Source organism: Bufo bufo, chromosome 6 (assembly GCF_905171765.1).
Source record: "Bufo bufo chromosome 6, aBufBuf1.1, whole genome shotgun sequence".
In the NCBI taxonomy this organism is placed as follows: domain Eukaryota; kingdom Metazoa; phylum Chordata; class Amphibia; order Anura; family Bufonidae; genus Bufo; species Bufo bufo.
Window position 1 is genome coordinate 389,765,873 of NC_053394.1, and position 25,308 is coordinate 389,791,180.

Genomic DNA, 25,308 nt, shown 5'->3' on the forward strand with positions numbered 1-25,308 from the left:
TTCACAATCTGCTCAGTTACTGGGATTTTCACGCACAACCATTTCTAGGGTTTACAAAGAATGGTGTGAAAAGGGAAAAACATCCAGTATGCGGCAGTCCTGTGGGCAAAAATGCCTTGTGGATGCTAGAGGTCAGAGGAGAATGGGCCGACTGATTCAAGCTGATAGAAGAGCAACGTTGACTGAAATAACCACTCGTTACAACCGAGGTATGCAGAAAAGCATTTGTGAAGCCACAACACGCACAACCTTGAGGCGGATGGGCTACAACAGCAGAAGACCCCACCAGGTACCACTCATCTCCACTACAAATAGGAAAAAGAGGCTACAATTTGCACGAGCTCACCAAAATTGGACTGTTGAAGACTGGAAAAATGTTGCCTGGTCTGATGAGTCTCGATTTCTGTTAAGACATTCAAATGGTAGAGTCCGAATTTGGCGTAAACAGAATGAGAACATGTATGCATCCTCTGATGTCTACTTTCAGCAGGATAATGCACCATGTCACAAAGCTCGAATCATTTCAAATTGGTTTCTTGAACATGACAATGAGTTCACTGTACTAAAATGGCCCCACAGTCACCAGATCTCAGAGCATCTTTGGGATGTGGTGGAACGGGAGCTTCGTGCCCTGGATGTGCATCCCTCAAATCTTCATCAACTGCAAGATGCTATCCTATCAATATGGGCCAACATTTCTAAAGAATGCTATCAGCACCTTGTTGAATCAATGGCACGTAGAATTAAGGCAGTTCTGAAGGCAAAAGGGGGTCCAACACCGTATTAGTATGGTGTTCCTAATAATTCTTTAGGTGAGTGTATATCTGCGACCCTGGGGCCAAAACGAACATGTCCCTGGTCGTAGTTTTGTGGTAGGATGCCAGGAAGGGATCTCCCCACAGAAACCTAATAATGGCACCATGTTTGGTCTCCACCTGTAGTCGGAACCCAGGCAGACCCGATGGTCCCAGAACCATCTCCCTTTGACCTTCTGGTCTGGAGCTATGAGCTCTAATGGGTTTTGTGGGTCGTTGACTGCCAGCACCAGAAGAGGAGGAGTGGACCCCTCCCAGAGGCAGGGAGGGCCGGCTACAGGTAAAAAAAAAGCCCATGCAAGCCAGCGGGCGTGTCTTTCTGAAGGGGGGTCACGCCAAGTAACGTGTTTGGAGGGACCTGGAAACAGCTGACATTACTGCCTCCCATGTGACTACAGCAAAGCCTTACAGCAAACCATTATTCATCACCACCCAAAGGACTACTCACCCATCCAGTAACTGACCCTTGTTCTGTTTAATCCTGTTTGTACCATATTACCTGTATTTGCACATCGGACCACTGTATATATTCTCTGTTATATTGTGTACTGTCTAGTAAGCCCTTAAGGCGAATTAAAAAAATAATTTAATCTTGTGCTGTCCTTGTATCTTGATCACGAATCCCCATGGCCGTGTTTCGGCATAGTAATACGCTACTGGTTTCTCACACTATATATTCCCGTTAAAGGACTGGGCTTATATCAAATGAGAAACTGGTGGCAGTCTACCTGGGCTGAGAAATCGCTGTTTCACTGGGGCAGTGAAAAGGCTCTCGCAGCTTGTCAGGGTTGTGAGCGCATGTGGAGTTACGCCGGAAGCTGCTTGGACCACCTTCGCTCACCCCCTGCCTCTCTGTGCCCGTGTGGACAGGAGGCAGCGAAGTGCGGTGTTCGTCACATTGCTGCCTATCTCATTTTTACAACTTTTGTTTACATGACGCATGGGACTTTTTATTAATATGTTTTTCAGAGATTTATTTCCTTTTTTAATTCAAACTCAAGCTCTTTATTCTTTAAATATGCAGATTGACACAAAAATAAATAGTTAAAATTGGTTCCCTGTTTTGGTCATAAACGTTTTTTCTATTTTATTCTCACTTGTATTTTATTATATATTTTGATACTTTTAAAATATATTTTGGCCTATGGGACATTTACACGTCACTGTAACTGGGGCATCCAAATGTGACAAGTGATGCTTCTGCACCATAACGGCCCCTCCCTGGCAAGGTAGAAACCACTATGTGCACAAAACAAGGAATCACTGACATAATATATTAAGGGGCAGCATCCAAAACCATCCATAGAAACAGTAAAGGATCACTACCCCCCCTCTCTCCATCCGAGGTATTGTCATTACTTGTCGAAGTATTGTCAGGTGCAAGACATCCGATTATAAACCCAGACAAAACTGTAACTGCGCCCATGGAGCTCATGGAATGGCCTGAATATTAGAGATCCTCCAAATAAAACATATCTCCGTATCACCATACAATAATAGGAATAAAAACAGTCATATGAAACAAAATGATCAAAAATTCAATATATCAAATAAGAAAAAGTTAAGCCAAACCTTGGGGAGACTTCAGGTTGATTGAAAGCAATGTTAGTACATTAGGGAAGCTGAGAGAGAGGGAGGGGGGAGGGGGAGAGGGAGGGGGGAGGGGGGGAGGGAGGGGGTAAAATGTTTTCCCAGGTTGGGAGGAAGGGAGGGGAGAGGGTAGAGGAATCGAATTGTATTGTATTGTACTGTATTGTACTGTTTATGAGTATCTTGCATGCACTTTGATTAACTCTTTTGTTGAGACGAAGGAGCTGTATTTGTATTGTACACTGTCTTGCTGAAAATAATTTGGAAAACTTAATAAAAATTATATTTAAAAATAAAAATAAAAAATTCAATATATCCAATAAAAATATTTTATATCAAGTCTTCAATTATAAAAACTTTAAAAATCCAGAGCTGGTGGGACATACAAAGAAGAAAATAACCAAGGATTCACCCACTGTGTAAATTCATGTGAGCTGAGTGAACCACATGAATTCTACAAATACAGGGCAACCGGGGGCCCCACTTGTTGGGTTTATCTACAGAATGATACATTTTGGTCAGGGTGTGCAGATTAAGATGATATTCCTTTAGGAGGGCGAGTAATGGCTTCTATGTAATGAGGCAATCCTCACCTGGGTCACTTTTTGGGAGAACTTGCACATTACTGATGAAACCCAGTAAGAGATGACAGTTTCTTGACAAGCTCATATTTGACGTTTTTAATTTTACAAATACTTATAAAAGGTAGAACAGACTGGGGCAGGAATAGGTAGATAGTTATCTTTTTATATCAGGCCCTATATATATTTTTTTTTATTTCCTCTCACCAAACATTTTTGTTTAGAGGGGATATATATACAGTCTAAACTTTCACTTTTAGGGTACTTTCACAGTTGCGGCATGACGGATCCGACATGCTGTTCAACATGTCGGATCAGTCCTTCCGCTATTTCGCCGTGCCGCCGCTCCGTCCCCATTGACTATAATGGGGACGGGGCGGAGCTCCGGCGCAGCATGTCCGACTTTTTAGTCCGGCGGCTTTCGCCGTGCACCGCCGGAGCTCCGCCCCAGTCCCCATTATAGTCAATGTGGACAGAGCGGCGGTCCGGCGAAATAGCAGAAGGACGGATCCGACATGGTGAACAGCATGTCGGATCCGTCCTGCCACAAGTGTGAAAGTATCCTTAACTGGATCTGTCCTTTGAGTCTGGTATTCATTCAATACAGGAGACAATACGTGTTTGGGGAGCACTCACACTGGTCCCAATCATCACTCCAAGCCCTCGGCCACCTCTGGTAACTCAAAGTAAGGTTCTGTTTTATCTCCGTGTAAAAAGGAGTATCTGATGAAATAAAGCCAGTTAGCGAAACGGACTACCATAAAAACACATAAGGGCGGTCACTAAAGGGCTAAGTATGGCGATGGCTTCTCTCTGTGAGTTTTATGATGTGTAACAAGAACTGATTTTTGGTTAAAACATTTCCCACATTCTGAACATGAAAATGGCTTCTCCCCTGTGTGAACTCTCTGATGTCTAATAAATGCTGAATTATTGTTAAAACATTTCCCACATTCTGAACATGAAAATGGCTTCTCCCCGATGTGAACTCTCTGATGGAAAGAGCTGATTTATGCTTAAAACATTCACTGCATTCTGAACATGGATATGCCTTCTCCCTGGTGTGAATTCTCTGATGTACAACAAGAACTTGTTTATACTTAAAACATTTACTGCTTCTCCCCTGTGTGAGCTCTCTGATGGAAAACAAGAGCGGATTTATGCTTAAAACAATTACCGCATTCTGAACATGGATATGGCTTCTCTCCTGTGTGATTTCTCTGATGATCAACAAGATGTGGTTTCTGCTTAAAACATTTTCCACATTCTGTGCATGAAAATGGCTTCTCCCCGGTGTGAATTCTCTGATGTCTAATAAATGCTGACTGATAGTTAAAACTTGTCCCACATTCTGAACAAGAAAATGGCATCTCCCCGGTGTGAATTCTCTGATGGAAAACAAGAGCTGATTTCTGCTTAAAACATTTTCCACATCCTGTGCATGAAAATGGCTTCTCGCCTGTGTGAACTCTCTGATGTCTAATAAGAGCTGAATTATTTTTAAAACATTTCCCACATTCTGAGCATGAAAATGGCTTCTCCCCTGTGTGAACTCTCTGATGGAAAACAAGAGCTGATTTATGCTTAAAACATTCACCGCATTCCGAACATGGATATGGCTTTTCTCCTGTGTGAATTCTCTGATGTATAACAAGAGCTGAGTTCTGGTTAAAACGTTTCCCACATTCTGAGCATGAAAATGGCTTCTCCCCTGTGTGAACTCTCTGATGTACAACAAGATGTGATTTAAGCTTAAAACATTCACCGCATTCTGAACATGAAAATGGCCTCTCCCCTGTGTGAACTCTCTGATGTCTCACAAATTCTGATTTATAGCTAAAAAATCTTCCACATTCTAAACATGAAAAAGTCTTCCCTCTTACGTAAGCTGTTGGATGTTTAACACCTTTTTTACGACTTTTATTCTGTGTTACAGTCTGTGATGAATCAGAAGATCGGACCTGTTTAAAAGGATCAAATAATACATTTTTGCTCTGATTGGATGTAGATATATCTTGGATACTGGCATGCTCTTCATTTATATGTTGTATGATACCACGGTCATCTACTTCAAAATGTGAAGATACCAGATGTTTCTCTAAGTTCCTGGTACAGTCATCTGCCAAGAACAAAGTACATTTTATTATTGATGAATAATATACCAAAATATTCTATTGAAATTTTATTACATTTCAGTATAAAAAATCCACAGAACGGTATGGCACAAAATACAAGAATTAACTGACTAAAACAGTGGTGGCCAAAAAGATCACCATCTAATAATAGACCAAGGGGCATAACTAGGCCAGGTTGGCCCCCACCTTGAGCAACTTCCCTGCAACCTCCACCCAATCAGTAATTTTAAATACATATAATTAAAACATTTCCTAGCGCTGGACAAGAGGCGCTGAATGCCCCCTTAATTCCCCACACCATAGTTATTTCCCCTAAGAGTCCCTTTCACAGTAGAATTCCCGTTTAGTGCCCTCAGGAGAATGCCCCCTTGATGTCTCCAAACAGTAGTTATGCCCCCTTAGTGCTCCCACACAGTAGTTATGCCCCCTTAGTGCCCCCACACAGTAGTTATGCCCCTTACAATACTGCTTCCCCTTAGTGACCCCACACAGTAGTTTTGCCCCCTTTGTGTCCCCTTCTACAGTAGTACTGTCCCTTAGTGCCCCTTACCGTAGTAAAGCTCTTTAATACCGAGCACATCATGCTCTTCCCAGCAGCAGACGTGATGTGATGACGTCATCTCTCCTGCTGAGCTGAGGAGAGCCCACAGGCCGGGGGATTATCTCAGGTCTGTGCGCTCTCCCTCTCAGCCCAGCAGGTACAATGACATCACTGTATCGCACCTGCTGCTGGGGAGAGTGCAGGCCAGGGAATAAGACCTGGGCTATAATGGATGACAGATATAGCAGCTGGACTCGAAAGGAGGGAGGAGAGTAGAATGGACAGTAGGAAGCACAGTCCTGTCACTCTCAAGTAAACAAACTGGATGGCATGCTCCATAAAATCTTCCTTTTTTTTCGTGGATCAAACCCTTAAGGACCTATGACGTACATGTACGTAATTTCTGGCCGGGACTTAAAAACCAGTGATGTTTTGTGGCTGCCTTCCGTGAGAGCCTGTGAGATCCAGCCCCCTAGATCTCACAGGCAGGAAGCTGTAAGTTTATTACACTGTGTTATACACTTACAGCCAATGCATTACAATACAGAGGTATTGTAATGCATTGAAAAGGGGATCAGACCCCCAAAAGTTGAAGTCCTAGAGTGGGACAAAAAATTAAGTGAAAAAAGAAGTAAAAAAAAAAATAAAGTTTTACAAAAAAACAAAGTTTCTAGTAAAAAAAAAAAAAAAGAATTCTTTTCCCAAAATAAATGGAAAAAATAGGGAAAAAAAGAACAGTACACATATTAGGTATTGCCGCGTCCATATTGACTGGTTCTATAAAAATATCATATTACCTAACCCCTCAGGTGAACACTGTCAAAATAATAAAATAAATACTTTTTTTTGTCACCTTACATCACTAAAAGTGCAACACCAAGCGATCAAAAAGGCATATGCCCCCCAAAATAGTACCAATCTAACCGTAACCTCATCCTGCAAAAAATAAGCCCCTACCTAAGACAATCGCCCCAAAAAAAAAAAAAACTATGGCCCTCAGACTACTGAGACACTAAAATCTGATTTTTTTTTGTTTCAAAAATGCTTTAAAAAGTAGACATATTAGGTATTGCCTTGTCCATAAAAATCTGCTCTATAAAAATATCACAAATCCTGACATAAATAAATAAAAATCAGTGTCAGAAAACAATTTTTTGTCACCTTGCATCACAAAAAGTGTAATAGCAAGCGATCAAAAAGTCATATGCACCCCAAAATAGTGCCAATCAAGCCGTCATCTAATCCAGCAAAAATGATACCCTACCTAAGACAATTGCCCCAAAAAAACAAACTATGGCTCTCAGACTATGGAGACACAAAAACATAATTTCAAAAATGCAGTTATTGTGTAAAACTTAAATAAATAAAAAAAAGTATACATATTAGGTATTTCCGCGTCCATAAGAATCTGCTGTATAAAAATATCACATGAACTAACCCCTCAGATGAACACCGTAAAAACAAACGGCAATTTTTTGTCACCTTACATCACAAAAAGTGTAATACCAAGCGACCAAAAAGTCAGACGCACCCCAAAATCATACCAATCAAACCGTCATCTCCTCCCGCAAAAAATGATACCCCAAATAGGACAGTCGCCAAAAAAAAAAATAAATAAATAAAAAATTATATATATATATATATATATATATATATATATATATATATATATATATATATATATCTCTTTCAGAATATGGAGACAGTAAAAAATTATTTTTTTCAAAAATGCTTAATTATGTAAAACTGAAACAAACAACCAAAAAAGTTGTCATATTTGGAATTGTCGCGTTCGTAACAACCTGCTCTATAAAAATACCACATGATTTAACCTGTCAGATGAACGTTAAATAAAATGAAATAAAACATGGTGCTAAAACATTTTTTGTTACGTTGCCTCACAGAAAGTGTAATATAGAGCAACCAAAAAATCATATGTACCCTAAAATAGTATTTCATTTTATTTAACGTTCATCTGACAGGTTAAATCATGTGGTATTTTTATAGAGCAGGATGTTGGCATTTTAGGGGCCCGAATGCGTGAGAAGTAGTTTGAAATCAAAATCTGTAAAAAATGGCCGGTGAAATCCGAAAGGTGCTCTTTGGAATGTGGGCCCCTTTTCCCACCTAGGCTGCAAAAAAGTGTCACACATCTGGTATTGCCGTACTCAGGAGAAGTTGGGCAATGTGTTTTGGGGTGTCATTTTACATATACCTATGCTGCGTGAGATAAATATCTCGGTCAAATGCCAACTTTGTATAAAAAAATGGGAAAAGTTGTCTTTTGCCAAGATATTTCTCTCACCCAGCATGGGTATATGTAAAATGACACCCCAAAATACATTGCCCAACTTCTCCTGAGTACGGCGATACCACATGTGTGACACTTTTTTGCAGCCTAGATGCGCAATGGGGCCCAAATTCCTTTTAGGAGGGCATTTTTAGACATTTGGATCCCAGACTTCTTCTCACGCTTTAGGGCCCCTAAAATGCCAGGGCAGTATAAATACCCCACATGTGACCCCATTTTGGAAAGAAGACACCCCAAGGTATTCAATGAGAGGCATTTTTTTTTTTTGGCACAAGTTAGCGGAAATTGATTTTTTATTTTTTTTCTCACAAAGTCTCCCTTTCCGCTAACTTGGGACAAAAATTTCAATCTTTCATGGACTCAATATGCCCCTCACGGAATACCTTGGGGTGTCTTCTTTCCGAAATGTGGTCACATGTGGGGTATTTATACTGCCCTGGCATTCTAGGGGCCCTAAAGCATGAGAAGAAGTCTGGAATATAAATGTCAAAAAATTTTTACGCATTTGGATTCCGTGAGGGGTATGGTGAGTTCATGTGAGATTTTATTTTTTGACACAAGTTAGTGGAATATGAGACTTTGTAAGAAAAAAAAAAAATTTCCGCTAACTTGGGCCAAAAAAATGTCTGAATGGAGCCTTACAGGGGGGTGATCAATGACAGGGGGGTGATCAGGGAGTCTATATGGGGTGATCACCCCCCTGTCATTGATCACCCCCCTGTAAGGCTCCATTCAAACATCCGTATGTGTTTTGCGGATCCGATCCATGTATCAGTGGATCCGTAAAAATCATACGGACGTCTGAATGGAGCCTTACAAGGGGGTGATCAATGACAGGGGGGTGATCAATGACAGGGGGGTGATCAGGGAGTCTATATGGGGTGATCAGGGGTGATCAAGGGTGAATAAGGGGTTAATAAGTGACAGGGGGGGGGGGTGTAGTGTAGTGGTGTTTGGTGCTACATATTACTGAGCTACCTGTGTGCTCTGGTGGTCGATCCAAACAAAAGGGACCACCAGAGGACCAGGTAGCAGGTATATTAGACGCTGTTATCAAAACAGCGTCTAATATACCTGTTAGGGGTTAAAAAAATCACATCTCCAGCCTGTGTCACGGCTGAGGATGGGGGAAATCCTCAGCCGTGTGGAGCCCGGTGATGTTACGGCTGCTTGGCCATGAAGACAGGATTAGGGAGCAGGTCACCTCCTAAGGCATCCCTAACCTGACCCTAGCTCCTAGCTGCATGGGCCAACCTTGATGGTAGGAGGGCCCATGCTCCGGAACCTAAAAGTCCCTGCTAGCCCTCAAGATGACCCTCACCTAGGAGCTAAGTAAGACAAGCCCACTCCTCCTAGACACGGAGGAGCAGGAGTCTCAACGGCCAAGCTGCAGGAAAAGGGGAGACATAAACAGCTCTATGGATATGGCAGGTGAACAAGGAGTTCCACCTACCTGCCACAGCCTTGCTGACTGGATCCCTGTGTTAGCAGGGTGCAGATCACAAGCGCATCCCTACACAGGGACCCAGATCCATAGCTGCACAAAATCACATATAAAACATCACACGGACATCACACATAACTGGAAATAACTAAAGCACAATATGGTTATGACATTAAGGTTTATGACCACAGGGGTGGCTCTTACTGGCAGGTAACAAATACATGAGGCTGCTCTCAGCTAAGCATGGCTGAAGCAACCTACAGGCCTACAAAAGCAATGAGGCTTTATAGGCCAAGAAGCCACACCCCACAGTCGGACACACCCAGTGATCACACACACTAGGAAGGGGATTAACCCTTCCAACACCAGGGAAGGGAAAACACCACTTAAAGGGGACGTGCACACAATAACATAAAACACAGTGCACACATCCACACATCACACACAAAACCGCATGCGCAGCGTAGCGAGCTGCATGGCACAGCTCAGCCTGCTACGCTGCCACATACATACTGTTGCCAGCGGCAACCACAGGTGAGGCCAATACCACAGCCCTCACCTGTGATTGAACACCAATGAAAACCGCTGACAACCGCATGCGGTTCAGGAGTCACGGTCATAGCCATGGCCGTGACAGCCTGCCAGCGAACGATCGCCGCTGGCAGGCTGGAGATCCACTCGCTTACCTTCCGATCCTGTGAACGCGCGCGCCCGTGTGCGCGCGTTCACAGGAAATCTCGCGTCTCGCGAGATGACGCGTATATGCGTGACTGTGCGCAGGGCTGCCGCCTCCGGAACGCGATCCTGCGTTAGGCGGTCCGGAGGCGGTTAAAAGCAGAGAAATTGAAATTTGGCAAGTTGCAAATTTTTTGGAATTTTTTTATTTTTTATAAAAATGAAAAATATTGACTGAAATTTACCACTATCATGAAGTACAACGTGTCACGAGAAAACAATCTCAGAATGGCTTGGATAAGTAAAAGCGTTTTAAAGTTAACACCACATTTCTGATTAACTTTTATTAACTCTTTCTGGGAGGGAGATGGGAAAAACAGCAATACTGCCACTGCGTTTTTACGTTATAAATTTTATGGCGTTAATTTTTCAGGTTTAATAACATGGGTTTTTTTCTCTGAGTCAGTACGATTACAGTGATATCAAATATATATAGTTTTTTTTACGTTTTTCTTTTTTGGCAATAAAACCCCTTTTTTTAAAAGAAAAAATGTTTTTTCATTGACGCTCCCCAAGACCCATAACTTTATTTTTCTTTCTATGGAGTTGTGTGAGGGCTTGATTTTTGCGGGACGACTTGTATTTTTCATTGGTATCATTTTGGAGTAAATCACACTTTTTAAACGCTTGTTAAAAAGTTTTTTCGGTGGCAACTAAGAATAAATGAGTAATTCTGTCTTTTTAAAAAAAAATTAAATACGGCGTTCACAATAGGGGATAATTTATGTGATATTTATGTAGGTCGTGACGGGTGCGGCAATATCAAACATATGCAATTTTTTTCATTGAAAAGCATATTTTCAAAGGAAAAAAAAGCTTAATTTTCTATGGGATTTTTTAATCGAATAAATGAGTTCTTCTTTTTTACCACTTAATAGTCCCACAAGGGGACTATAACAGACAGCTTTTTGATTGATTTTAAAATGCAATGCATTATCCCTATAGTGCATTGTATTTTAATGTCAGTGCTATTCTGACATTGACCAGCAGGCTGCGCCAGAGAGGAAATTACTCAAGCTTGATCTGGGGCCTACACGAGACCCCAGCCAGCCTTCACAAACATCGGCACCCCGCAATCGCATTTATGGGGTGCCAATGGGAGACAAAGGGAGTCCGCTCCCTCTGTCAGCACTGTACATGCGGCAGGCGCCATTGCCCGCGGCATGTAAAGTGTTAAACAGTCCAGATCAGCACTCCTGCCAGTCCGGGCTGTTAGAGCAGGGCCGCAGCTCTCATGTGATGGGGGACCCGTTGTCACGAGGGTGTCAAGAGCCACGTCTGACTCCGTTATATACCCGGGGTCAGGAAGTCGCAGCGGGTGGCTGCGCGCTCTATGTCTAAAGACAGTGCGGTTTCTTAATGGTAGCTTTCTGGGTTTGCCTTGCAATTCTTTTTGGCTCACTCAGGGATCCGTAGCTTCTCCTCCTCAGCTGTTTCTTGTCCAGCAATCCCAACCTCCTTATATTCCCATCTCTCACTTCTCTGGTTGCCAGATATAGAGCTTCCTGCCTGGACTTCTATACTGACCCACTGGAGCTGTGTAGCTGTGTTCCCTGGTTGTTGTTCCAGAACGTTACCCTCCGGATCCCTGTTGGGCCTTTGTTGTCTGCCGTGGTCGTCCACCTGGGATTATATGTTTGTCTGTATTGTCTGTCCTCTCCTTGGTGTTTTCCTTTTAGTGTCAGTGGTGCGGACTAGTGATCCCACCGCCCCGTTCACTACATAGGGCTCATCTTAGGGAAAGCCAGGGTTTAGGCACGTGATCGGCGTACGGGTGAGGAACCCGTCTAGGGACGTCAGGGCAGTCAGGTGCCAGCCTCAAGGTGAGTCAGGGGTCACCACCTTTCCCTCTCCCTTGGACAGGGCCTTCCCATTTCCCTCCCTTTGCGTGACGCCGGTCATTACACCCGTGCAGTGCTTAGACTGGGCTGCCATAAAAAAGCGGCGGCCCAGCCTAAGGCCCCTTAGTGACTGTCGTAAAAAAGCGTATGGGTTGTCACTAAGGGGTTAATGATAGCATGTCAAGGCGTGTAGGTGAATTTATTTATGCACGTGTAAGAAATACAGATTAATACAGATTTTTAAGAATTTTTAGGAAAATAATGTAAGCCATATATTGTATCGGTAGCCTGTTTTCAGCAACTTCCTGGTAATTAGTGCCTATACTTGTCCTCTCAAAGCCAGTGTGAGTGAGTCCTGTCTATCCGGACAACGGGCCATTAGCATCAAAGGTTCTGTAGTTGTCAATTATCTACAGAATGGCTGACAATTGTCCAGTAGGTGGTACATGGCTAGTGGGGCAGGAAAATGCTGGAAAATCCCAACATTCCAGCTGCTTCCATCAGTCTTCAAGAGTTAACTGAAAATTGCTAGAAAACCATAAGGAACAACCAAAAATATGTGTCCAAGCCATATTCTAGACAATGCTAGGACTGGCTGTTAAGCAAGGAAGATAGGAAGGAAGAAGCGAAGAGGCAGAAGATATAGGGAGAAGAGAAAAGAAAAGTGCTACAGAAGAGGAAACCTGGAGGGGCCAGAGCAAAGACCGGAGAGACATGAGAAGACCTCTGTATAGTACCTACACTGTACTGTAGAGGGATAGGAATTTGTGGTTTAGTTACCAAATGGTCTTGGGAGTAACTATTACTAGTAGTAATTATTAGTAATTGTTATTGTGTACAAGTCTCTCCGTATGTGATATTTATTTTTGTTCCTTTATACTTTCATATACAGTTGCAAGAAAAAGTATGTGAACCCTTTGGAATGATATGGATTTCTGCACAAATTGGTCATAAAATGTGATCTGATCTTCATCTAAGTCACAACAATAGACAATCACAGTCTGATTAAATTAATAACACACAAAGAATTAAATGTTACCATGTTTTTATTGAACACACCATGTAAATATTCACAATGCAGGTGGAAAAAGTATGTGAACCCTTGGATTTAATAACTGGTTGAACCTCCTTTGGCAGCAATAACTTCAACCAAATGTTTCCTGTAGTTGCAGATCAGACGTGCACAACGGTCAGGAGTAATTCTTGACCATTCCTCTTTACAGAACTGTTTCAGTTCAGCAATATTCTTGGGATGTCTGGTGTGAATCGCTTTCTTGAGGTCATGCCACAGCATCTCAATCGGGTTGAGGTCAGGACTCTGACTGGGCCACTCCAGAAGGCATATTTTCTTCTGTTTAAGCCATTCTGTTGTTTATTTACTTCTATGCTTTGGGTCGTTGTCCTGTTGCAACACCCATCTTCTGTTGAGCTTCAGCTGGTGGACAGATGGCCTTAAGTTTTCCTGCAAAATGTCTTGATAAACTTGGGAATTCATTTTTCCTTCGATGATAGCAATCCGTCCAGGCCCTGACGCAGCAAAGCAGCCCCAAACCATGATGCCCCCACCACCATACTTCACAGTTGGTATGAGGTTTTGATGTTGGTGTCCTGTGCATCTTTTTCTCCACACATAGTGTTGTGTGTTTCTTCCAAACAACTCAACTTTGGTTTCATCTGTCTACAGAATAATTTGCCAGTACTGCTGTGGAACATCCAGGTGCTCTTGTGCAAACTGCAAACTGTAAACGTGCAGCAATGTTTTTTTTTTTGACAGCAGTGGCTTCCTCTGTGGTATCTATGCTGGAATGCAAAACGGAAATCCATTCTTGCTTAGTGTTTTACATATCGTTAATTCGCTAACAGGGATGTTAGCATATGCCAGAGACTTTTGTAAGTCTTTAGCTGACACTCTAGTATTCTTCTTCACCTCATTGAGAAGTCTGCGCTGTGCTCTTGCAGTCATCTTTACAGGACGGCCACTCCTAGGGAGAGTAGCAGCAGTGCTGAACTTTCTCCATTTATAGACAATTTGTCTTACCGTGGACTGATGAACAGCAAGGCTTTTGGAGATACTTTTATAACCCTTTCCAGCTTTATGCAAGCCAACAATTCTTAATCGTAGGTCTTCTGAGAGCTATTTTGTGCGAGGCATCATTCACATCAGGCAATGCTTCTTGTGAAAAGCAAACCCAGAACTGGTGTGTGTTTTTTAAAGGGCAGGGCAGCTGTAACCAACACCTCCAATCTCATCTCATTGATTGGACTCCAGTTGGCTGACACCTCACTCCAATTAGCTCTTGGAGATGTCATTAGTCTAGGGGTTCACATACTTTTTCCACCTACATTGTGAATGTCTACATGGTGTGGTCAATAAAAACATGGTAACATTTAATTCTGTGTGTGTTATTAGTTTAAGCAGACTGTGATCGATGAAGATCAGATCACATTTTATGACCAATCTGTGCAGAAATCCATATCATTCCAAAGGGTTTACATACTCAAACTTTTTCTTGCAACTGTATACTCATCAATAATAATATTAATTGTAATATCATTATTCCCACATTGCACAATATATCTATTTTTTTAGTTGTATAAGCAGAATCTTAGAGACCTCTCTGCTTTACTTAGTGGTCACTACTAACCTGGGTGGTTATCTGTAGGAATGTCCTCTGTCCTCTGCTCATCGCCCCTCACATATGTCTCTGTAGGATTAATATTGTTCAGATCTTCACCCAGATTCACAAGCTGTGAAAGAAATATTGTAGAAGTCATCAGACGGTTGGAGAAGTCGTGTGGAAGGTTTTATATGACCTGAAAAGACGACCAAAAATGACCGGAAAGCAGGAGTTATCTGACCAAAATATCTGCAGGTCACCTGTATAAATCCGATCTGATTGCTTCATTATTCCAACCAGTTTGCAATGCAGGGAGAGTAGCCCTTATATTTCATCCCTAACATTACATTGTGTGTATATAAACATTACATTGTTTGTGCACCTGTTATCCTTGCTGGCCGCCCCAGGGCTGTGAAGCCGGTAAGCCAAAGTTCTTTCGGTCCATGGCCTATTTACCTCCTCGGAATGGACATAATCATCTGTTGTGCTGCAGCCAGTGACTGGATTCAGGGGTAACATGTCCACAAGAAACACATTATCACTGAAGCCAGTAAGGGAGCAAACAACATTTACTGGAAGATGGACACACAGGAGCTGGCACACATAACCAGAGCTAAGGGTAGCAGGTACGTATGACTCTTTCCATAGTAGAGGCTGCGGGCACATGTGAAAAGTTACTTATTCCTGAACAAACCCTTTAATGCTGACTTCCTGTTCTATCTAGAAATTTGGGGATGACTGCAGGCACGAAGATACTGTAGCTAGTATAAGGACAGGGGAGAACACAGGAGAGGTGAGAACTGATTATCTATCACCACTAGAACCCCCTGCTTTTCACTGTTTATAGTATAAGGAGATAAAACAGATTATAAGAAGCAAGAACTGATTATTATCACTACTTGTGATGAGCAAAGTTAAAAAAAATTCTATTTGGTTGCTTCGTCCCCTTTCTCCCAAAAATTTGCTCTGTTACAAATAAATCAGTCACAAAGTGCATTACATCAGGTATATCCCAGCCTGCAATTACATTTTAGGGAGAATGTATCCTGGTGTACATCACTGTGAATTGCAGAAACATGCATAGCTAGTCCTTTCTGGTAGCTAAACAGATACTTTGCGTCAGTATGACAGGCAGGTCACATATATGGCTGAGCACATCATCGTGCAGGCCACCAAAAGTCCTAGCTGACCCTTAGCAAAACCAAGAAAAAAAAAGCATACAGCATTAGGGATGAGCAAACCCGAACTTTACAGGTTCAGGTTTGGCATTCGGGCAGTGGAGGAATGCTGTTATGTATTCCGTTATAACGGTATATAACAGAATTCTATGCTGGAATGCAAAACGGAAGCCTTAAAGAGGCATTCCGTTTTGATCCGTCATAATAGAAGTCTATGGCCAAGTATAACGGATCCATCTGGTTTCTTTGACTAGGCCAGACGGATCTGTTATGCTTGGCCATAGACTGCATTCCGTTATATTCTGTTATATTGGACTCCATAACGGGATTCCTCCACTGCCCGGAAGCCGAACCCGAACCTGTAAAGTTCGGGTTCACTCATCCCTATACAGCATCCATCAGTAAAGAAATAAAACCGCTGCGTGCCCCTGTAGGTGTCCTAATAACTCTTTAGTGGAACAAAATAAGGACATGGATACAATACATATACGATACAATAAACTATTGGTGAAAACATGACTGTGCGTCACTATTAGACTTAGTTCACACTTCACTTATTTTGTCAGTTATTGTCAGCCCAAAGCAGGTGCAGGTCAAACCCACAGAACAGGTGCAGATTTATGTATGATACCTAATCCGAGAGTAGGCTTGGCTCCTGAATTTGGCTCACAAAAACCCATGGAGATAACTGAAGAGTGAATTCAGCCTTACAGGTCAATGTTAGCGACAGGTCTAATTTATCGGCGTGGAATTAACTGTGCAGTGGCCCAATATTCAAGTAGTGGCCCCATGACAGTGGAGAGGGTGTCAGCAGTAAGGTTGTGTTCACAGTTTATTTTTCTAATCCAACAGAAGAACTGCTCAAAAAAAGCGGATCATGTAGTTTAAGCATCCAATTTCAAACAGTATTTGGTCAGCATTTGATCAGTATTTGTAAGGTAAAAACAGCTTCCAAATCATGATCAAATCCTGATGCAAAATACTGACCGTGTGATAGATGCCCCATGCTCAATTTTCATGAGTTTTGGCCATTTGCCTCTGAAATCGGTTTTCTTCAGATGAAAAAGAAGTCCGCATGTAGGATTTTAATGACCTCTATCACACGGTCAGTATTTGGTCAGTTTTTTTTTATCAGTATTTGGACAGTGATCGTAAGGCAAAAACAGGAGTAGGTCAAAAACAGAGATAACGTGATATTTACATGACTTCTGTGTTTTGGACCCACTCCTGATTTTGGCTCCCAAATCACAATCAAATCCTGATGCAAAATACTGACATCTCATAAAGGCCTTATGTATTTTTTTAAATTATATTCCTGTTCTTCTGGCGGATCAGAAGAACGGAAAAATAAATGGCGATGTCAAACATGGACACTAGTGTCACAAAGTGGTAAGGGTGGCAACAGCATGAAGAGTCACAATAGTGACCCCGGAACAAAGTGGGGAGGGTGGCAACAGCATGTGGTGTCAACATAGTGGCCCAGTCAAAGAGTGGGGAGACAAGTAACAGCAACAGGCGTGTGGCATCAGGAAGGTGACAGCATCAGAATAGTGGCAGCAGCACCCGGGCAGAAGTAACGGGCCATTTGTCACAATGTTCTGGGTTGGCAGCACACTAGTCAGATCATTACTGCCAGAATGATCTAGTCTGTTGTATCAGGCACCGGTGTCTGGAAATACTGGTTGATCCAGGCCTGATTCATCTTTATAAGGTTAGGTTATAAAGTGATATACACCAGTTTCCTGGGGTATATCGGTCCCAGATTGCAACCTGCGACTTTTCCATGCTCACGTCAAGTCTAAAAAAGGGGGCTTGACGTGGGCGGGGACGAGCCAGTAGGTCCGTCTCATTTATCATTTTCGACGCCTGCTTTATGAGGCTGGCTTAAATTTAGACAGATGGTGGATGCGTTGAAGTTATGTAGAGGCCGGTGCCTCTATATAACTTCGGCAGATCCACCGCCAGGGCAAGGGGTTATTAAGACCGACGTCTAAAATGCCGGTCTAAATAAATGATCCACCTGATTCATCTTTATAAAAGGTTAATCTCTCTACATTTTGTGTTGAAAGGAGAGTAACTATGCCATCCATTGCACTAAACACTCCCTCTGATGCCATATTACTGCATAGGCAGTAAAGTTTCCCCAGGGCAAACTTGGCCAGTTGCGACCACAATCCAATTTTAGCTGTGCAGTAATCCAGGGGATCCTTGATCTGGGGTGACCGGGTGCACTCCAAGTATGCTACCACCTGTGGTTTCAGTTCTGCTCCATGTCCTGCTGCTGCTGGGTGGTTTCTTCAGTAGGTGGGTAAAGAAAAGTGCTCATTAGAGACTCAAGACTTAAGTTGTTACTGATGGAGCTGGTGCTGTTCCTTCCACCCCACTTCACTCCAGGAGTCATGGCATTGGAGCCTGAGCTCAGAGTGTCCCCCCAGTTAGACCTTCGCAAGGATGGGCGATGGCACGCGTAGGCAGCAACCAAACTACAAAGGAAGTCTTGATAGCAGTTGAGTTTTTCATCCCTCTCAGAAGGTGTAAAAAAAATACCCCCATTTTGGACTGGTAGTAAGGGTCTAACATTGTGGAGAGCCAGTAGTCACCCCTCAGCCAAATGGTGATAATGCAGCTGTCACTATGCAAGTAACTCAGCATGCACTTGCCCATTTGCGCAGGGGACTCTGCCTCCATCTCCACTGCCTACTGCCGTGGTCTGTTGGAGTCATCTGCATTTTCTTTGTTGTCGCCCTCTAGCTCCTCGTGCTCCTCTTCTGTTTCTTGGGCAGATAAACCACCTAGTTCTGTATAGAATTCCTGGGTGTTTATGTCGTCCTCCTCCTCCTGTGCCAGTTCAGCCTCCACAGGGCACAGGTGAATGTGAGAGGTAGACAAATAAAGTAGCATCCTCCAAGGGCCTGAAAAAACGGCAGGTGTCATGCATGAGCTGCCACTGTCTAAGGTCAAAGTTACACCGCGGAGTAGTCTTGTCCATCTGCCTCATCTAGAAATCGGTCACACAGTCGGTCCAACATGCCAACATGTAGAGGGTGGAGTTCCAACGTGTGGAAATGTTGCATATGAGGCGATGGGGAATAACATTCTGCCTTTGCAGTTTAAGAAGAACGGCGTGTTTTGCACAGTAAGAGTGGCTGAAGTGCATGCACAGTTTCTGGACATTTGTAACAGCTCTTGAAGTTCAGTGGAAGACACGAAGAACTGAGTAACAATCAGATTGAAGACGTGCGCAGACAGAATGTTCTTTTCGTAATCCATGACCATGGTTCCTATCTCCAGTTGGCGAGAAGACAGCCAAGAATTAATTTCTTTGTTGAGTTCCTCCCCAGTGTGACTACAGAACTGCACAACAAAGTAGGGTGGTGGTATGCTGGAGGACCACTACGAACTGTGCCTACAGTGGAGGCTGGATTTCGAGTGACCTCTCAGCACATGTCGACGTTTTCTAATTTAGCGAACTAACAAGTGGTCCATCTGGACCTATTTACGTCTTTTTATCATGTGCCTTTGAATGTAACTAAAACTTTACTTTTATTAGTTTGCCTTTAAAATCCTAAACTATAACAAATTGTACTAGACAAGTTAAAACTATCAGTGGTGTGGGTAGCTCCAAATGTTAAGCTGTTACTTCACAGCTGGTGTACGTCACCACTATTCATTACACTCTGTATAAGTCTATACCTATTTTCTATAGTTTCCTATACTACCTATACATTAACTCCTATTAGGGAGCTCCCTGACTACCACTGAGCCTAAAATCTTAAACACTCATACACCCTGCATCCTGACATGTTTTGCTGGGCATCCAGCGTCTTCAGGGGATTGTGCAGGTATGAGTGTTGGGGGCGGGGACCATCTTTTAATAATTCGTATTATGTGTCATATTCGTCACCACCAATAGGATAGCTTGGTGTCTTACACGCCTTCATCGTTACCCCTCCTCCTTTCTTCTGATAGGTTCTCCTTGGCCGAGATTTTTATGCCAAGTCTCGCGATGTAGCAGATATATTCGCGCAAGTGCCCGATCTTTAGGATTTTCGGATCAGGTACCTGGCATTCGCGCATGCACGCGGACTTAAACATTTAGGAGTGAAATTAATGAAAAAGTATCTCTCAGTATAGCTGATATAATCGCGCTCTTTAGGTGCTCGGCTATGCCGGGACCGGCATCGAGGTCTCACTATATCCACCATACCTTCACACCTCGGTACGGGCCCAGGTATTCATTTTCCTCCCGACTGTCTTATTATATTCACCTATACCGGCACTGTTATCTGGGCATCCCTCTATATATTTTATACCCTTACACATGCGCACGGACTTGGGTGTTTTAAATCGCACAGTGTCTATTATCTATTTGCACCTGTGCACGGACTTAAAGCGATTGTCACTTCCCCATTATTCTTCATTCTAAAGCTACACTTATGTGGGAACCTGTAGAGGTATATTGTTGAAGATGCTGTGATCTCAGGTTGTTTACTCACATCCGTCTCAACATTAAGTTATCACTGGAGCCAGGGGTGCATATTAGTATTCTGCCAGTTTATGCATGTGCATCTTCTTACAATTTTCTGCATAATTTGTATTGTTGTTCTATTATTCCCTATATTCCTCTCTATAGCCTTTTTGTTACTAAAGCATCACATACTTACAGGGGTAGTTCATCTTGTTTATGTCAAAAATAGGCAGATTTATCTACAATTGGGTATTTTGAGGGAATTTTGATATCCTTTTCCTAACCTGCATGGATATCTAGATGTTTACCTTCTTTCATGAACTGCACATGCACATGGGCATTTTGCCAGATCTATAATCAAATTCTTTCTACTTTTGTCCCCTAAGGTCTCTTCCAGATTATATTTCAGCCCATCACTCTTCTGCGACCACCTGGACCAGAGGAGAGACGAGCATCAGTCTTGGTGGTAATCATTTAGTTTTTCTTGTGTAATTTTATTTACCCTATATTTTCTTTTATTAGTATCCACATAAAACTGGTCCCCTATCTATCTATACCATTTATATTTTATTTTATTTATTGTTACCTTTATTATTTTACTATTTTTACTATTATATTTATGGTTATTTTGCTGTTCCTTTATTTTGCTGTTTGTTTCTATTATACAGGGTGGGCCATTTATATGGATACACCTTAATAAAATGGGAATGGTTGGTGATATTAACTTCCTGTTTGTGGCACATTAGTATATGTGAGGGGGGGGGAATTTTCAAGATGGGTGGTGACCATGGCGGCCATTTTGAAGTCGGACATTTTGAATCCAACTTTTGTTTTTTCAATAGGAAGAGGGTCATGTGACACATCAAACTTATTGGGAATTTCACAAGAAAAATAATGGTGTGCTTGGTTTTAACGTAACTTTATTCTTTCATGAGTTATTTACAAGTTTCTGACCACTTATAAAATGTGTTCAATGTGCTGCCCATTGTGTTGGATTGTCAATGCAACCCTCTTCTCCCACTCTTCACACACTGATAGCAATACCGCAGGAGAAATGCTAGCACAGGCTTCCAGTATCCGTAGTTTCAGGTGCTGCACATCTCGTATCTTCACAGCATAGACAATTGCCTTCAGATGACCCCAAAGATAAAAGTCTAAGGGGGTCAGATCGGGAGACCTTGGGGGCCATTCAACTGGCCCATGACGACCAATCCTCTTTCCATGAAACTGTTCATCTAGAAATGCTCGAACCTGACACCCATAATGTGGTGGTGCACCATCTTGCTGGAAAAACTCAGAGAACGTTCCAGCTTCAGTGCATAAAGAGGGAAACACATCTTCATGTAGCAATTTTGCATATCCAGTGGCCTTGAGGTTTCCATTGATGAAGAATGGCCCCACTATCTTTGTACCCCATATACAGTTGTGTTCAAAATTATTCAACCCCCAATGCTGTAAAGGGTTTTAGGGAATTTAGTGTACATTTGTAATTGTGTTCAGAATGAAATCTTACAAGGACTTTTTAAAGAACCAAATGCAACTAAAATGACATCAATTGTTTTTGTAATACAGTATTAAATGTTTTTTTTGTGATTTTTTCATTGACACAATTATTCAACCCCTTAAAGACTACCACTCTTAAGAACAGAGGTTCATTCAAGTGTTTTCGATCAGGTATTGAAAACACCTGTGGATGTCAAGGAGCAGCAATCAAGCATAATAAGCACCAATTAGGCAGATTTAAAAGGACTGTGATACTCAGCTCCTTCTAGACATTTACTGGTGTGTTTACAAACATGGTGAAGTCAAGAGAATGGTCCAGGAAGACAAGAGAAGAGGTGATTTCTCTTCACAGGAAGGGCAATGGCTATAAGAAGATTGCAAAGATGTTAAACATACCAAGAGACACCATAGGAAGCATCATTCGCAAATTCAAGGCAAAGGGCACTGTTGAAACGCTACCTGGTCGTGGCAGAAAGAAGATGCTGACTTCGACTGCTGTGCGCTACCTGAAGCGTAAAGTGGAGAAAAGTCCCCGTGTGACTGCTGAGGAACTGAAAAAAGATTTGTCAGATGTGGGTACTGAAGTTTCAGCTCAGACAATAAGGCGCACACTGCGTAATGAAGGCCTCCATGCCAGAACTCCCAGGCTCTCCAAAGAATAAGAAGAGTCGACTGCAGTATGCCAAAAGTCATGTGGACAAACCCAAAAAGTTTTGGGATAGTGTCCTGTGGACTGATGAAACAAAATTAGAACAGTTTGGGCCCATGGATCAACGCTATGTTTGGAGGAGGGAGAACAAGTCCTATGAAGAAAAGAACACCTTGCATGGCGGGGGGTCAATTATGTTTTGGGGCTGTTTTGCTTCTACAGGTACAGGGAAGCTTCAGCATGTGCAAGGTACCATGAATTCTCTTCAGTACCAGGAGATATTGGATGAAAATGTGATGCAGTCCGTCACAAACCTGAGGCTTGGGAGACGTTGGACCTTTCAACAGGACAATGATCCCAAGCATACCTCCAAGTCCACAAAAGCATGGTTGCAGATTAAAGGCTGGAACATTTTGAAGTGGCCATCGCAGTCACCAGACTTAAATCCGATTGAGAACCTCTGGTGGGACTTAAAGAAAGCAGTTGCAGCGCGCAAGCCTAAGAATGTGACTGAACTGGAGGCTTTTGCCCATGAAGAATGGGCGAAGATACTCGTAGATCGCTGCAAGACACTTGTGTCAAGCTATGCTTCACGTTTAAAAGCTGTTATAACTGGAAAAGGATGTTGTACTAAGTACTAAGATTGAATGTCACTTGGGGGTTGAATAAAACTGATAATGATGTGAGCACAGAAAAGACATTTGTGGTTATTTTATTATAAATGTTATGTTATATTTGTCTGACTTACAAGTGCCTCTTTGATTTAATTGTAAACAAGATGACTGAAATTATCAAAATCAATGTCAAACTGGCCAAAACACTCAATTTCAGTGGGGGTTGAATAATTTGGAACACAACTATACCACACCATACCATCAATTTTTTTGTTCCAACAGTCTTGGAGGGATCTATCCAATGTGGGTTAGTGTCAGACCAATAGCGGTGGTTTTGTTTGTTAACTTCACCATTCACATAAAAGTTTGCCTCATGACTGAACAAAATCTTCTGCGTAAACTGAGGGTCCTGTTCCAATTTTTGTTTTGCCCATTCTGCAAATTCAGTGCGCCGATCTGGGTCATGCTCGTTGATATGCTGCATTAGCTGGAGTTTGTAAGGGTGCCATTTGTGAGTAGCTAATATCCGCCAAAGGGATGTTCGACTAATGAAAATCTCCAGTGACATGCGGCGGGTGCTACGCTGTGGAATCTTGCTGAATGAAGCTAGAACAGCCACTGATGTTTCTTCATTAGAGACAGATTTCATGCGTCCTCATTTTGGCAAATCCAACACTGAACCAGTTTCACGAAACTTAGCAAGCAGTTTGCTAACTGTAGCATGGGAGATGGGTGGTCGCGTAGGGTGTCTTGCATTGAAATCTGCTGCAATGACCCGGTTACTGCATTCACCAGACATCAACACAATTTCTATCCGCTCCTCACGTGTTAACCTCGGCGACATGTCAATGGCTGTAAACAAAGAGAAACTTGTAAATAACTCATGAAAGAATAAAGTTACGTTAAAACCAAGCACACCATTGTTTTTCGGGTGAAATTCCCAATAAGTTTGATGTGTCACATGACCCTCTTCCTATTGAAAAAACAAAAGTTGGATTCAAAATGGCCAACTTCAAAATGGCCGCCATTGTCACCACCCATCTTGAAAAGTTTCCCCCCTCACATATACTAATGTGCCACAAACAGGAAGTTAATATCACCAACCATTCCCATTTTATTAAGGTGTATCCATATAAATGGCCCACCCTGTACTTTAAGAGCATATTCTGTTATGTAAACTCCAATTCTATAATTATTATGCAATTAGTGTGGGACTTACTGTCACCGGGGCAGGAGTGTCCAGCTCTCTAGGCTGCTCAGGGGCCGACATCTCTGTGGATGTGATCCTCAGACCTCAGATCAGAATCAACCATGGCTTCCTGCATTTTTAAATTTGCTGCCGGTGAAACACACTTCCGGGACGCCCACCGCCGATTACGTGGCGGACTCCGGCTCACGTCTGCTTATCCCACCAGGTGAAAAGGAGACGCGCGTGCAACCAGTGCCAGACACAGGTATCGATGCACGGATGCGAGGTCTGGATTCTCTTCCCTGTCCAGCTTTGGACTCACAACGTCGGCGAGCAGGGGAGTTCTTCACAGCGATTCCTAGATCAAGGCAGGATCCAGCCAACGATGAATTCATGCTGCACAGGTATATGAAATCTAGCTTCACCTCCCTGACGACAAGAGAGGCCTTTATTAGACCTGTCCACTATAGGGGGGCAGGAAAACACTGAAGAGGGGGGGGGGGGGGCAGGGGCAATTAAACCTTTCTCTGTTTTCCTGCCCCTACAGAGGTCAGGGGTCAATCTCCTATTTTGCCGTCATGGTGGTGAAATGGGAAAAATTTGTTACCACGAAGCAAGAGAAAATTTGGATTCGTGGCAAATTACATTTTCCTGAAATTTGGATCAAAGACAATTAGTTTTGCTTCAATTTGCTTAACACTAATCACTACAACTCCCTGCTTATCAGTGTTTATACCAAAAGCACAGCGGAGAACACAGAACACAGAACAGGTGAGAACTAATTATCATCACTAGATCATCCTGATTATCCCTCTATATAGTATAAGGACAGGAGAGGTGAGAACTGATTATCTATCACCACTAGAACACCCTGCTTATCACCGCTTATAGTAAAAAGACAGGAGAAGTGCGAACTGATTACGATTATATTATATGATTATTATTACTATTATTAGTACCTTCCAAAACCCACTGTACTTTTTTTTAACAAACGCTGCACGACTAGATTTATCGCATGCATCATTCAGGGAGCATGTGTTATTTCTCCCAAACACAAGCAGCCACAATGTTCCTGCAATTGTCTCTGACCACCTTG

At 42.5% G+C, this 25,308-nt stretch overlaps 1 protein-coding gene across 1 annotated transcript in view; it reads right to left on the reverse strand.

The window, feature by feature from the left end:
• The window catches only part of LOC121003518 (zinc finger protein 850-like), a 732,238-nt gene that overhangs the window by 555,141 nt on the left and 151,789 nt on the right, over positions 1 to 25,308 (reverse strand). Inside the window, exons 7-8 of the mRNA XM_040435420.1 lie at positions 4,219 to 4,811; positions 178 to 182 (exon numbers count right to left, since the gene is read on the reverse strand). Coding sequence (XP_040291354.1) covers positions 178 to 182; positions 4,219 to 4,811 — 598 coding nt within the window. The remainder of the gene's footprint in view (positions 1 to 177; positions 183 to 4,218; positions 4,812 to 25,308) is intronic.